The 13,415-nt window shown below is 41.1% G+C and overlaps 1 protein-coding gene across 2 annotated transcripts in view; it reads right to left on the bottom strand.

The window, feature by feature from the left end:
* Nucleotides 1–7,672, bottom strand: part of LOC126263667 (uncharacterized protein C18orf19 homolog A) — a 65,263-nt gene extending 57,591 nt beyond the window's left edge. Inside the window, exons 1-2 of one of the 2 annotated variants that reach the window (XM_049960774.1) lie at nucleotides 7,356–7,672; nucleotides 6,755–7,037 (exon numbers count right to left, since the gene is read on the bottom strand). In XM_049960774.1, the coding sequence (XP_049816731.1) occupies nucleotides 6,755–7,037; nucleotides 7,356–7,485 (413 nt within the window). In that variant the 5' untranslated portion in view covers nucleotides 7,486–7,672. The remainder of the gene's footprint in view (nucleotides 1–6,754; nucleotides 7,038–7,355) is intronic. The other variant, XM_049960775.1, reaches the window with a different exon arrangement.
* Nucleotides 7,673–13,415: the final 5,743 nt, after the last annotated feature.

The raw sequence follows: 13,415 nt of genomic DNA, 5'->3' as shown, positions 1-13,415 counted from the left end.
CACATTGTTGTCACAGAGTCATTTCCATGATGGGTGCCATACAGAGGACACTGTAAGAAACAACAGCTACCAAACGAAAAACTATCATTAACATGGTTTGTATAGCAATGCTGTGCTCCATTCACACTGCTGCTGGCACAGCTTTGCAACTATATTGCTGCCCTATAGCCAAGCTTTACTTGTGTACGTACTGAATGGAAGTGTCTGTCTGCAAAGAGAACAGTGATTTTTATCGGGTACTATTATTGGATGCGAGTTAAGATGATCCGATTTCCAAGACACAGAGAGCCAAACAAAAAGTGTTGTATACAATGTATACGAAGTTCTTTGTAGCCTTAAAAACAATGTCAGAAGAAAGAAAATCTTACTGGCACTGTGGGCTGCAACAGCAAAGGTGTGGAGTGTTTCACTACAAACTGTACAAAGAATTTTTGCAGAACCATGAGCAATGGAAATGTGTGGTCAAGTAATTAAGTTTCAAACTGTGTGTGTGAAAATATTAGTGAAAGAAGAACTGTCACTGATTTTTATAATTTCCAGAAAGATGATGATCATTGTACTGTACTGGAATTTTTGACTGTGGTGAGTATCCTACAAGGCAAAAGATAGCAGATTTTTAAACAATAGTTGTGCTTTCACAGGGGGCCACCATTCCAGCGGAATAATTCTGAAATCTTTGGTGTTTAAGTACAGAAGGTGCAACAATGAAAGATGCACTCTAGAGGAGAGATCTGATATTGTAGCAGCTAGGGCTAGTTTTCTGAGAAAGATTCATGTCATCAGACCAGAAAATCATCGTCACCCTAGCTCAATCTATACCACGCGAGAAAGCACATCTGGCAGGATTCGAAGGCAATGGCAGGTTGAAAGTATTGATTGCCAAACGAAAAAAACGCATTGTCTGTCATGATGGATCACATTAACATGGCTTTCTCAAAACCACAATGCTAATATTTACATCCTGAAAAGCCACTGATTATCATGAAGAAATTAATAGCAATGTATTTAAACACTGGTTTTTGGATTTTTTACATGGTTTAGAAGAGGGTTGTGTGATCATCATAGATAACAGCAGTTATCACTCAAGGACAAAGTTCCTAATTCAAATACAAAGAATGAAGAAATTGCAGTGTCTAGAACAGAAAACTATTTCAGTTTCTGGCCATTATACAACAGCAGAGATGTTGGAGGAAGTCACATGCCACAGTCACCTTTATAATCAATATAAACTTGGCAGATTAGCAGCAGAAATGGTCCAAAAGGTTGTGAGGCTACCCCCATGCCACTGCCAATACAACCAGACAAAAGATATGTGAGCCCTAGTGTAAGGAAGGGTAGGATCCAGAAATTGCGCTTTCAGACTGAAAGATGTGGAGTTATTTGAGTAAGCAAATGTCACAACAGAAGACTGGAGTAAGTACACACTCAACCCCGAAAATCTGCAAGAAAATGACTTCCCGAAGGAAAGCACCTAAGAAAAGTACATGGAAAGCCTTATCATTGTTTCAAATGACTCCTCAGATAACGTATCTTCAGGACAAATAAACAGCAATAAATTGCATTAAATTTTATGTCCCCTGCTCCAACCCCTCGCAAAGCTGTGAACACTGTTCCCTCTCTCTGTCCCTGCCCCCTTACCACCATCACAAACACTATCATTACAAGGTTGAATGGCCTCTGGGTGTACAATGCCTGTGCTGGTATGTTTGTCGGTGTTCCTTGTAGGGACCAGACGACCTATTTCTTCTGCTTTGTACCGAGGTTGAAACTAATGTGCAAAGTCGCAGAAGGTTTAAATGTTCACTCAATAAAAGCTAAAATAGGTTTATAATTTAATAGATGAGAAAAATTATGTATTTGGCTGTAATGTTAAGTCTAAAACAAATGAGAATCCATTAATATGGGGAGGCCACTGTTTCACTACAGTATTTTCTACGCATTTGCTGATGTATGGTTTTGCAGCCATAATAAATTGTTTAAAATAAGTCACTGTCTGCTTCTGATTCTAAAATCATTAATGCAATGCGCTTTACATTAATTTCAGGAAAAAATAATTTTCAAGTGAATGTCATGTATGAACTTTGCATACATGTGTCAGACAGAATTGTCTGTAGGTGTAATTTGCCAGACGTGGCTTGACACGTGGGCTGAAAGCTTCCAACTTGTGGCAACTAAAGTGAGAACATGAGAGGGGAAAGTGTGCATAACAGGTGGAAGAGATGCTTCTACACTTACCCCTCCAGCTGCCTTATGGGCATTATTTAGAAAGTATTCCAAAAGTCATGGCTGCTATGTACGATTATTTCTGAAAAACTCTTGTACATCTGGGTGGTTGATGACACTAAATGTTAGTTGCTGTGGTAATGCCAATATTTTCAGAGCTTGCTTGCCATGAGGAGATACTGCCATATTCAAACCAGTGGTCCACTAGCTTCTGCGTGCAGATGTACAATTGCGCTTGTCCAATATGCACCATATGACAGTCTGATGCCTTCATATTTGATGCATCTAGTATCTTCAGATAAGAGGTCTGTGCTGGTTCATAAATAGCACTAGTATAATCAATCTGTGCTCTTAAAAATGCAAGAGACGAGACATGTCAGTGGCCTATGCTCATCTGCGTTTTCAAATGTTTCATGATTTTATGCAGTTTCTTCTTAGATCTTTCAGATGTGGTAACCAAGTCAATTTCCCATCAAAGATTAGGCCCAGAAATAATATACATTTATTAAATTTTAATTTAGTGTCCCTTTGAGATATGATGGCCACAAAAGCGATGTGAACAATTAAAACTTACACAAAGCACTTTCTAAACTGAAAAACATAAAATCAGTGTTTTCTGCCCTTTACCAGCTTTTAGATTGTCAGCTGAATCAATCACATAAAAGAGCTGAAGACTGCAAAATTATTCATGATCTGTAAACACTTAACAGGATTCCTTACTATGTTACTATGAATGATACACTGATGACAATTGCAGCAAAAACAGTTATAACTGAAACACTCCCATTCTCCCTTGAAAATAACTGCGAGATGGGTATCTTTGACATAGTAGCAGAAGTAATGTTTCCCACGGATGGACTAAATAAGAATCGGCAGACTTCCATAAACACGGGTCAAGTCTGTGGTACCGCACGAATGCTCTGACTCATGACGTAACTGTGTTGCTGTGTGTAGCATCATCATGTTAGTGTGGTGTATCTGAAATGGACTGAATAATATTGCAGGAGTTAGTGGCAATTTGTTAGTGACTTATCGGATAGTGGCAGTTAAGGGCAATTGAGTCATTTACAGGTTTGGAATTAGTAGTCTTGTGCATTGCTTATGGTTGGAGATTTAATTTCACGTTTTGTTCATGATCAGGTCAGCATGTCGCAATGGGGAACAACACGTTGTCCATGATTAAGTTCCTACAGTTATTTGGTTTAACTGCTGCGTGTATGAAGTTTCTCATTTCAGAGGAGGTATGAGATCGATCAAACTTGCTGCATCTCGGACCAGGGAGCAATGTGCGGTGTTGTCAGCGGGACAATGCATGGCGTTCTATCTGGAGGGGTTCTTGGTTCACGAACGCTAGCTTGGACATTAGAGGGTGTTGATGAGTATTCTTTTTGCTATCACTAGACATCAGAGACAGCAAAGGACTTGGAAGAGCAGTTGAACAGAATGGACAGTGTCTTGAAAGGAGGCTATAAGATGAACATCAACAAAAGCAAAACGAGGATAATGGAATGTAGTCGAATTAAGTCAGGTGATGCTGAGGGAATTAGATTAGGAAATGAGACACTTAAAGTAGTAAAGGAGTCGTTCCATGTAGGCTTTCACGGCCGGCGTCTTCATCAATAAACACTTCCGGGCTAAGTTGCCGTGGTCGATCTGTAAAACTTCTTCTCCCTAACGTTTCGTTCTCAACTACCTCCGAAGACGTTCTCCGTAGTTGAGAACGAAACGTTAGGGAGAAGAAGTTTTACAGATCGACCACGGCAACTTAGCCCGGAAGTGTTTATTGATGTAGTAAAGGAGTTTTGCTATTAGGGGAGCAAAATAACTGATGATGGTCGAAGTAGAGAAGATATAAAAGGTAGACTGGCAATGGCGAGAAAAGCGTTTCTGAAGAAGAGAAATTTGTTAACATCGAGTATAGATTTAAGAGTCAGGAAGTCGTTTCTGAAAGTATTTGTATGGAGTGTAGCCATGTATGGAAGTGAAACATGGACGATAAATAGTTTGGACAAGAAGAGAATAGAAGCTTTCGAAATGTGGTGCTACAGGAGAATGCTGAAGATTAGATGGGTAGATCACATAACTAATGATGAAGTATTGAATAGAATTGGGGAGAAGAGGAGTATGTGGCACAACTTGACAAAAAGAAGGGACCGGTTAGTAGGACATGTTCTGGGACATCAAGGGATCACAAATTTAGCATTGGAGGGCAGCGTGGAGGGTAAAAATCGTAGAGGGAGACCAAGCGATGAATACACTAAGCAGATTCAGAAGGATGTGGGTTGCAGTAAGTACTGGGAGATGAAGAAGCTTGCACAGGATAGGGTAGCATGGAGAGCTGCATCAAACCAGTCTCAGGACTGAAGACCACAACAACAGATTTGTGTGTTGGCTAAATTTGGTTTGTATGCTTGGGTTTTTTTTATGTAGTATGTGTGCTTTTGTGCATAACTTTGTGTTTCCTGTTTATTGTAATTTGTGTTAATGCAATTTTTCTTTAATGCAAGTTTTCTGCTTTTTTGGATTGTGTTGTTAGTTTGTGGTAATTATGTTGGACTGTGACTGGTATGTATCATGGAGTTTGTTTCACCTATATTGGTGAGGTTATTTTATCAACATTAGTTATATGGAAGTGTCTTGGTTTGTAGTACTGTGGACCTCGTGTTAGCTGTATAGGCCACATCAAGTGAAGTGTTTGATACCTCTATTGTCGAGTTGTGTGTGGTTTTGTGGTATCGTGGATTTTGTTTGAGGTATACAATGGAATTTCTAGAACTAGGTTTTGAAGCCATCTATTGGTCTGTGGTATCATGGAGTGACACCATGAACATCAAATTGTATAAGTTTGAAACAAGGATGTCCATCTTGGTATCACAGGTCAAAGCCAATGGGTGGCACCACAATCTTCAGCTACGAAGCTGTAGGAGGAAGTCATCCAAGCAGTTTTGTTCTGCTTTAAAGAAAATGCTGAAAGATGGAACAATACCAAAACAACATGAGATGGCAGTCAACCATTGACTCAAGCATCTTTTCTTCACAGCATTGCTCTAGTAACTATTTAATTTTGTCGAATTATGGCATTTTTCAATACAGGAATCATTATTGCCTCCTCCAAGCAGTGGGATACTATACACGAGGCCAGATTTTATTAAAAGAACTCTGGAGCATATATTTATGCCCAAGCACACATGATGCAACATGGAGCAATGCATCTGGTTTGGCCATGGGATTGTTTCTTGTCTCACGCAGTGGAACCCATCTCCTACTGTGAGAATTGGTTGGTTGTACGTTTCCTCATAGTTGGAAACGCAGCTTCACCTTCTTGCCTCAACAGTGCTGCAGATGATTTGGAACACTGGCAATCTTGTCTGCAATTAACAAGTACTCTGTCACGAGTTGTAAACAGTAGTGTACTCACCAAGATACCCTTTCTAAATGCGACCATATGAGGAAATTTCTTGTTGTTACCCGAATCATCCTTACTCACATTTAAGTAGCTGGTTTGTAATGGTTAATGGAATTCAGACATTATTTCCAAAATGACGTAGGCTCTTACACTTTCAAAGCACTGACGGTTTCTGACCATGGGCTAAAAGAGAACTTCTGCTGGGTCTCATGTCCGTCACTTATTTCCAAGCAACATATCCCACTCCATTCACAGGACACGTTCTCTTTTAAGCTGACTGGATGATTTTGTGTTGTAGAAATGTAGAACAAACATGGTCACTGTGCTGGTGGCAATTTCACTTTAAACTGTTCCCCCTGTGTCCCAACATAAGCAGAATCTTTGACTGGCACTACATATTCCAAGAAACATTGGGGAGAAAACAAACTGTGAACTCTACTGAAGGCTTTCTGACTCGCCACTTAAAACACTTCTCATTGGTTAAATAAGATTTACAGGATAAGTGAAACTGAAATGTTACTTAAGATAGATTTTCTGCATCTATCTCACAATTTTCATTTTTATGATGAAAAGCGAGTTAAATAAGGCACAAGTGTAAACATTAAGCTACATTACAGATTAGTCTGTTACCACAATGTTTACCTGGCAGTCACATTTATTAGCTTCACCAGCTCGCAGCCAAGTTATCATCTACTAACCTAATCTAGACATCAGTTATGCTAGTACAGATCAATCTGTCACCACAACCAAGATTTCAACAAGACACTCTAGCCCAAATTTAGAGTGTTCATAACATTTGATTGAAAAACTAGCAGCAGGTGTTTCAATATATACATTAGCTCCAGCCAATTCAACAGACAGCATTACACATAATGTGAATTTAGTAGATAGTTCCTAGTACTTCACGAGAAGAATATGTTAATAAAAACCACATATAAGCTCCTAAAAATATGATATAATAGTTGTTTCCTTCTATAGCAAAAACATTAAAAGCAAACGAAAGTGAAACTTTTAACTTAAATTTATGTTTACAAGTAAACAACAGAATCAGTATGTAAACAAAGTAGCACCATCCATGTGCTGTATAATTTATTATGAAATATTGCGTAAGCCAAGAAAAAATACCTTTTTGCTAAATAGTAAAATCCACCAAACCAGCCAATGGACGTTACAAGATGCACTGGTACTAAAACATACCAATACTTCTTGTACATTACTTTAAATTTCTGGAATATCGAGAGTTTCTTTTCTTCTTCAGCTAACTCTGGGGCATCTGTTTCTTTCGCGTTCTTGTCGGGGCCAGTGGTGTATTGTCTCCCATTCCAAACAGGGAAATTGGCGTAAGTACATGGTTCTATTTTCCGAGGGCATCCATTCACGTACGACCAGTGATGGTACGTGTGTCTGTCTGGACAGAAGCACAAAAGGCAATTATGGCACTGGAGTCTATCTGTACAGAAGCACAAATGGGGAAGATTTGGATACCAAGTTTTAAGAGAGAGGTCTACAACAGAAAAGGCTGGTCGAAAGAAATGGATTAATCGTTTGTGAGAAATAACAATATCATTCAATTTATGGTTTACAAAACGTGTAATATGAGCATCAAAGGCAAAGAGTACTCTTAACTGGGCCCTTTAAATTTTAATCTGGTGTTCGGGGCATTTGTCTGCGTTAGTAATTCTCACACTATGTATAAGAGTCAACATCTTTTATATCGTTCTTATACCTGCATATGTGTAGGAGATTGAAGTTCTCGACATCGTTAACACCCTTCTTGAGTAAGCCGCAGTTATTTCAGCCCATGAGGTCTTCAGCAGGCCACATTTGGGATTAGTTACGCCTAGCACAAATTTCATTACACTGTATTTAATCGCAATGCACAACAATACGTTACGCCAACTGATAACCTGTTACAATATGGGTCAGCATTTCTAGATTTATCACAGCTAACGCAAGAAACCTTAATCCGCGTTTACAAACAATAACATATCACACACACCACAACTCCACAGCTGTATTCATAGATACTATAGAACGGATTAGATAGGCAAAGACATAGTGCATACAAGATGGTTTATCTTCTGTCTAGGAACAGCAAATTTTGGTGCCGATAGGATGCGCTCGACTGGTCTTTGCTATGTTGTTCGTAGCACTTTCGGGTGGCGGACAACGAAAGATTACACTAGTCTTCTATGAACTATTCCGAGGTATTAGTTATTGTGCTTTTATGGTAATAAAGATAAAATTTGAAGAACAGAAAAATATAGTTGCAACTACTGCACTGCAACATATTGCAGTAATTAAAGATTATATTGCCAAACTGTCCAAGATACAGCCCTGATAACCAAACTGCGTAAAAATCAACAAAACTTACAAACTGCCGTACCTGCAACGTTTTCCTTTCCCTTAGGTGAGTGAAAATCAGCTGAGAAGCTAATGAACACGGGTTTCTAATTAAACTGTAACTCCTTCACTAAAGATTGCGTTTGAAGATCATTCTCCCGGGCTTTTAATCTCTATTGTCTCAAACCTTGCTATCCCAGAAAATTATGGAAACAACGATGTTGCCACAATGTTGTTCTACTCTCATACCAAATAGTAGGCTTCTCATGTGTGTAATTTGTACCACATTTCATCAAAATAGAAACTGATGTAATAAAAAAATTATTTATTGGAACAATCTGATATAGAATGTCTCATTTCTGAGACAATTATAAGTTGATAAATCATATCAAATATATATACTGTCACCTACTTTGTCATGGCTCTCACCGTAAAAAAATGTGCTTTGAATGCTTTATTTTTAACTCATTGTCACTACCAGTGACAATTTTCATTTGCTTTTTGTTTATCAGCAAAACCAGTAATGTCAATCAGACAGCACAGCCAGTTTTTATTCTAAACTCACACTATTGCAGGCTACTAAAGTAGTCTTAATAACCAGTAATCCTGACTTCCTGCAACATAATTTCACCTTAGTGACAAATTTGTTCATCCAATAGATCTCTTACAAAATTTCGTAGGTCACTACTCCTGCGTCTATGCAATATACACTCCTGGAAATTGAAATAAGAACACCGTGAATTCATTGTCCCAGGAAGGGGAAACTTTATTGACACATTCCTGGGGTCAGATACATCACATGATCACACTGACAGAACCACAGGCACATAGACACAGGCAACAGAGCATGCACAATGTCGGCACTAGTACAGTGTATATCCACCTTTCGCAGCAATGCAGGCTGCTATTCTCCCATGGAGACGATCATAGAGATGCTGGATGTAGTCCTGTGGAACGGCTTGCCATGCCATTTCCACCTGGCGCCTCAGTTGGACCAGCGTTCGTGCAGGACGTGCAGACCGCGTGAGACGACGCTTCATCCAGTCCCAAACATGCTCAATGGGGGACAGATCCGGAGATCTTGCTGGCCAGGGTAGTTGATTTACACCTTCTAGAGCACGTTGGGTGGCACGGGATACATGCGGACGTGCATTGTCCTGTTGGAACAGCAAGTTCCCTTGCCGGTCTAGGAATGGTAGAACGATGGGTTCGATGACGGTTTGGATGTACCGTGCACTATTCAGTGTCCCCTCGACGATCACCAGTGGTGTACGGCCAGTGTAGGAGATCGCTCCCCACACCATGATGCCGGGTGTTGGCCCTGTGTGCCTCGGTCGTATGCAGTCCTGATTGTGGCGCTCACCTGCACGGCGCCAAACACGCATACGACCATCATTGGCACCAAGGCAGAAGCGACTCTCATCGTTGAAGACGACACGTCTCCATTCGTCCCTCCATTCACGCCTGTCGCGACACCACAGGAGGCGGGCTGCACGATGTTGGGGCGTGAGCGGAAGAAGGCCTAATGGTGTGCGGGACCGTAGCCCAGCTTCATGGAGACGGTTCCGAATGGTCCTCGCCGATACCCCAGGAGCAACAGTGTCCCTAATTTGCTGGGAAGTGGCGGTGCGGTCCCCTACGGCACTGCGTAGGATCCTACGGTCTTGGCGTGCATCCGTGCGTCGCTGCGGTCCGGTCCCAGGTCGACGGGCACGTGCACCTTCCGCCGACCACTGGCGACAACATCGATGTACTGTGGAGACCTCACGCCCCACGTGTTGAGCAATTCGGCGGTACGTCCACCCGGCCTCCCGCATGCCCACTATACGCCCTCGCTCAAAGTCCGTCAACTGCACATACGGTTCACGTCCACGCTGTCGCGGCATGCTACCAGTGTTAAAGACTACGATGGAGCTCCGTATGCCACGGCAAACTGGCTGACACTGACGGCGGCGGTGCACAAATGCTGCGCAGCTAGCGCCATTCGACGGCCAACACCACGGTTCCTGGTGTGTCCGCTGTGCCGTGCATGTGATCATTGCTTGTACAGCCCTCTCGCAGTGTCCGGAGCAAGTATGGTGGGTCTGACACACCGGTGTCAATGTGTTCTTTTTTCCATTTCCAGGAGTGTATAACGGTTTACCGAGTTTTCAAAATATTTCACACACTGACAAAAGCTACAGAAACAGTGACATGGTATAGATCTTGCTATAATAATAGACTCGTCAAGCTAGCTTGTTTACATCACAAAGCCTGATTCTCCACTCCAGTATGAAACATTAATAAATGCCATAGTTCTTCAGCTCCAGGATTGTGAAATATAAGTGCGACCATCTTTGTGTTCTTGGCAGGTTGAATTCGCTGAAAGGAATGTTAGATAAAAATAGAAAGCTACTTGTAAACTGCTGTATTTGGATACGAACTCCTCGAGAGAACTTCAAAAGTCCTGCTACTTAAAAATCAAATTCAGCTCCAGGCCAATGAACGGAAACAGTGTCTATTGCGTTTGTGCAGCTGTTGGGGATAAAGTGAGATTCAGAACAATATGTCTACCTAGTCTTCTGCAATCAGAAATCGATAGCATTAGTCAGCCAGGATAATAAAAAGTGGAACAATTTTCTCGTAAAACATAGCTTATAGTTTGGGGAGAACTTACCTGTTTTAGTTATCAGAAACATTTTTGAGTTTTTTTTTGTAAAGTTCTTCATTACTGTAAATTGTAGGTCCTAAAAATTGCATAAGCGGCCTAAGGACTTTGAGACATGGTGTTGTGGATGTGATGTTACTTGACAAGCGATAAAAACTCTGTAAAATAATGATCATCCTAAAAACTTGTAAGAAGAAGCACGTTTTTATTGGAGCTACATAACTGCGATTTTACATGATAAAAGCAGTATAATCTTTGAAAATGTCACAGGATCATAACTAGAAAAGAAAAAAATGAATCTTTACAATCTTTTTTGTTAGCGTTTCGAAATAGTCTCTTCTCTTATTTTGACGAATTTGTGACCTGTACAAGCCTCTTGATTTGTATGAGAAGATGAAGCAGTATCTTGTGTAACCTACATGCAAAATATACAGTATGAAATATACAAGTGTTTGTGAATTAATACATAACAGAATAATGTAGTCAGAACAGTTCTAAATCAAGAAGATTTAGCAATATTAATGTCCGATTTGCCTCCATTATGGCTAATATGGGAATAGCTACTGAAAGAATCACACAAAAGTAAAAGGTAAGAAGTCCAACTTTACTGTATTTATGGACACTGGACTGCATGAGTGCATGAATGAACTGATATACACATCTTCTCAAGATGTTATTTTAATCGTTATGACTCATCATAGCCTCATAATATTACGTAAAAACAGTTTTTCAGTTAGTAGTGCTTGGTTTCTTTTTACACATAAAATTGTTCTTTGAAATTATTTAATTAATTAATTGTATGTGGCGACCATGTCAGAACTGTTCCTTTAACCATAAACACATGTTTACATGTGTTTGTAAAAGACTGCTTATTCACATAATAATGGATGCAAATTTATTTCTGGTTACATGCTACAAAGAGTACGGGGATAGCAGAAATAAGGAGAAAAGAGTATATGAAGGAAGAAAGAGATGGGAAAGGAAGTTTTTACAAAATTATAATACAACAGTTATATCTGCAATGGCGAATAATAAGGTGCCATCATTCAAGGTAAGATGAAGACTCGATATTTATTAGCCTATAGTCAGTCAAATGGCATGCAATTACATTCATCATCGAGAGCAGGCTTTCTCAATGTAGTTTTTTAGCAGCAAGCCTCAGCAGTATTCTGCGTCTTGAGCTACATGGAACATTCACATAGAAAGTACTGGCCATCTTGTTGTGCATGAATGCTGCACAAAAATTTTCCAGTACATAAAGAATAATTATGATCCACAGTGATATTTTCACATGTGAACATCTGTTTAGCCATTAAAAATGGAACAAACAGAAAGTGGAGAAAACAATATTAATGCATTAAATAACCATACTCTGGAAATAATAAATGTTGGTATGTGGTTACACACAGTCGATATGGTATGTCATCAGAATGATACACCATTAATGGCAGTCACAATATGGATTTAGGAGAAAACATGAATGAGAGCTTTTCTAGGTAATATTTCAATGCAGACAGTAGATGAGTTATCATTACAATCAACACTTGAAAGCATTTTTTCCAGAAAGTTATGAAAAAGGTAATGTGAAACGAAAGGAAATTTCAAATAGTCCAATGAGTGGAGAAGCATCACAAAAATTAGACAACATTTCTTCATTTCAGCTGATATGAACAGTGCAAATGAGATAATAAAATTTCTGAAGGACATGTTTGAAAAATTCGATAACAAATTTAGAAACCTCATCAAAAATCCGATCAAAATTTTATAAATCTTGATCAAATCTTACGAATCTTGATAGAAAAAAAGCAGAAATTTTCGCAAATATTAGACGAACAAAGGAAAACTGCAGCAAGAATGGGTGTACTAACTGCAAAATTACATATACACTCCTGGAAATGGAAAAAAGAACACATTGACACCGGTGTGTCAGTCCCACCATACTTGCTCCGGACACTGCGAGAGGGCTGTACAAGCAATGATCACACGCACGGCACAGCGGACACACCAGGAACCGCGGTGTTGGCCGTCGAATGGCGCTAGCTGCGCAGCATTTGTGCACCGCCGCCGTCAGTGTCAGCCAGTTTGCCGTGGCATACGGAGCTCCATCGCAGTCTTTAACACTGGTAGCATGCCGCGACAGTGTGGACGTGAACCGTATGTGCAGTTGACGGACTTTGAGCGAGGGCGTATAGTGGGCATGCGGGAGGCCAGGTGGACGTACCGCCGAATTGCTCAACACGTGGGGCGTGAGGTCTCCACAGTACATCGATGTTGTCACCAGTGGTCGGCGGAAGGTGCACGTGCCCGTCGACCTGGGACCGGACCGCAGCGACGCACGGATGCACGCCAAGACAGTAGCATCCTACGCAGTGCCGTAGGGGACCGCACCGCCACTTCCCAGCAAATTAGGGACACTGTTGCTCCTGGGGTATCGGCGAGGACCATTCGCAACCGTCTCCATGAAGCTGGGCTACGGTCCCGCACACCGTTACGCCGTCTTCCGCTCACGCCCCAACATCGTGCAGCCCGCCTCCAGTGGTGCCGCGACAGGCGTGAATGGAGGGACGAATGGAGACGTGTCGTCTTCAGCGATGAGAGTCGCTTCTGCCTTGGTGCCAATGATGGTCGTATGCGTGTTTGGCGTCGTGCAGGTGAGCGCCACAATCAGGACTGCATACGACCGAGGCACACAGGGCCAACACCGGGCATCATGGTGTGGGGAGCGATCTCCTACACTGGCCGTACACCACTGGTGATCGTCGAGGGGACACTGAATAGTGCACGGTACATCCAAAC

This window comes from Schistocerca nitens, chromosome 6 (genome assembly GCF_023898315.1).
Source record: "Schistocerca nitens isolate TAMUIC-IGC-003100 chromosome 6, iqSchNite1.1, whole genome shotgun sequence".
NCBI lineage: Eukaryota > Metazoa > Arthropoda > Insecta > Orthoptera > Acrididae > Schistocerca > Schistocerca nitens.
This window is presented reverse-complemented; position numbering and strand designations above follow the sequence as displayed.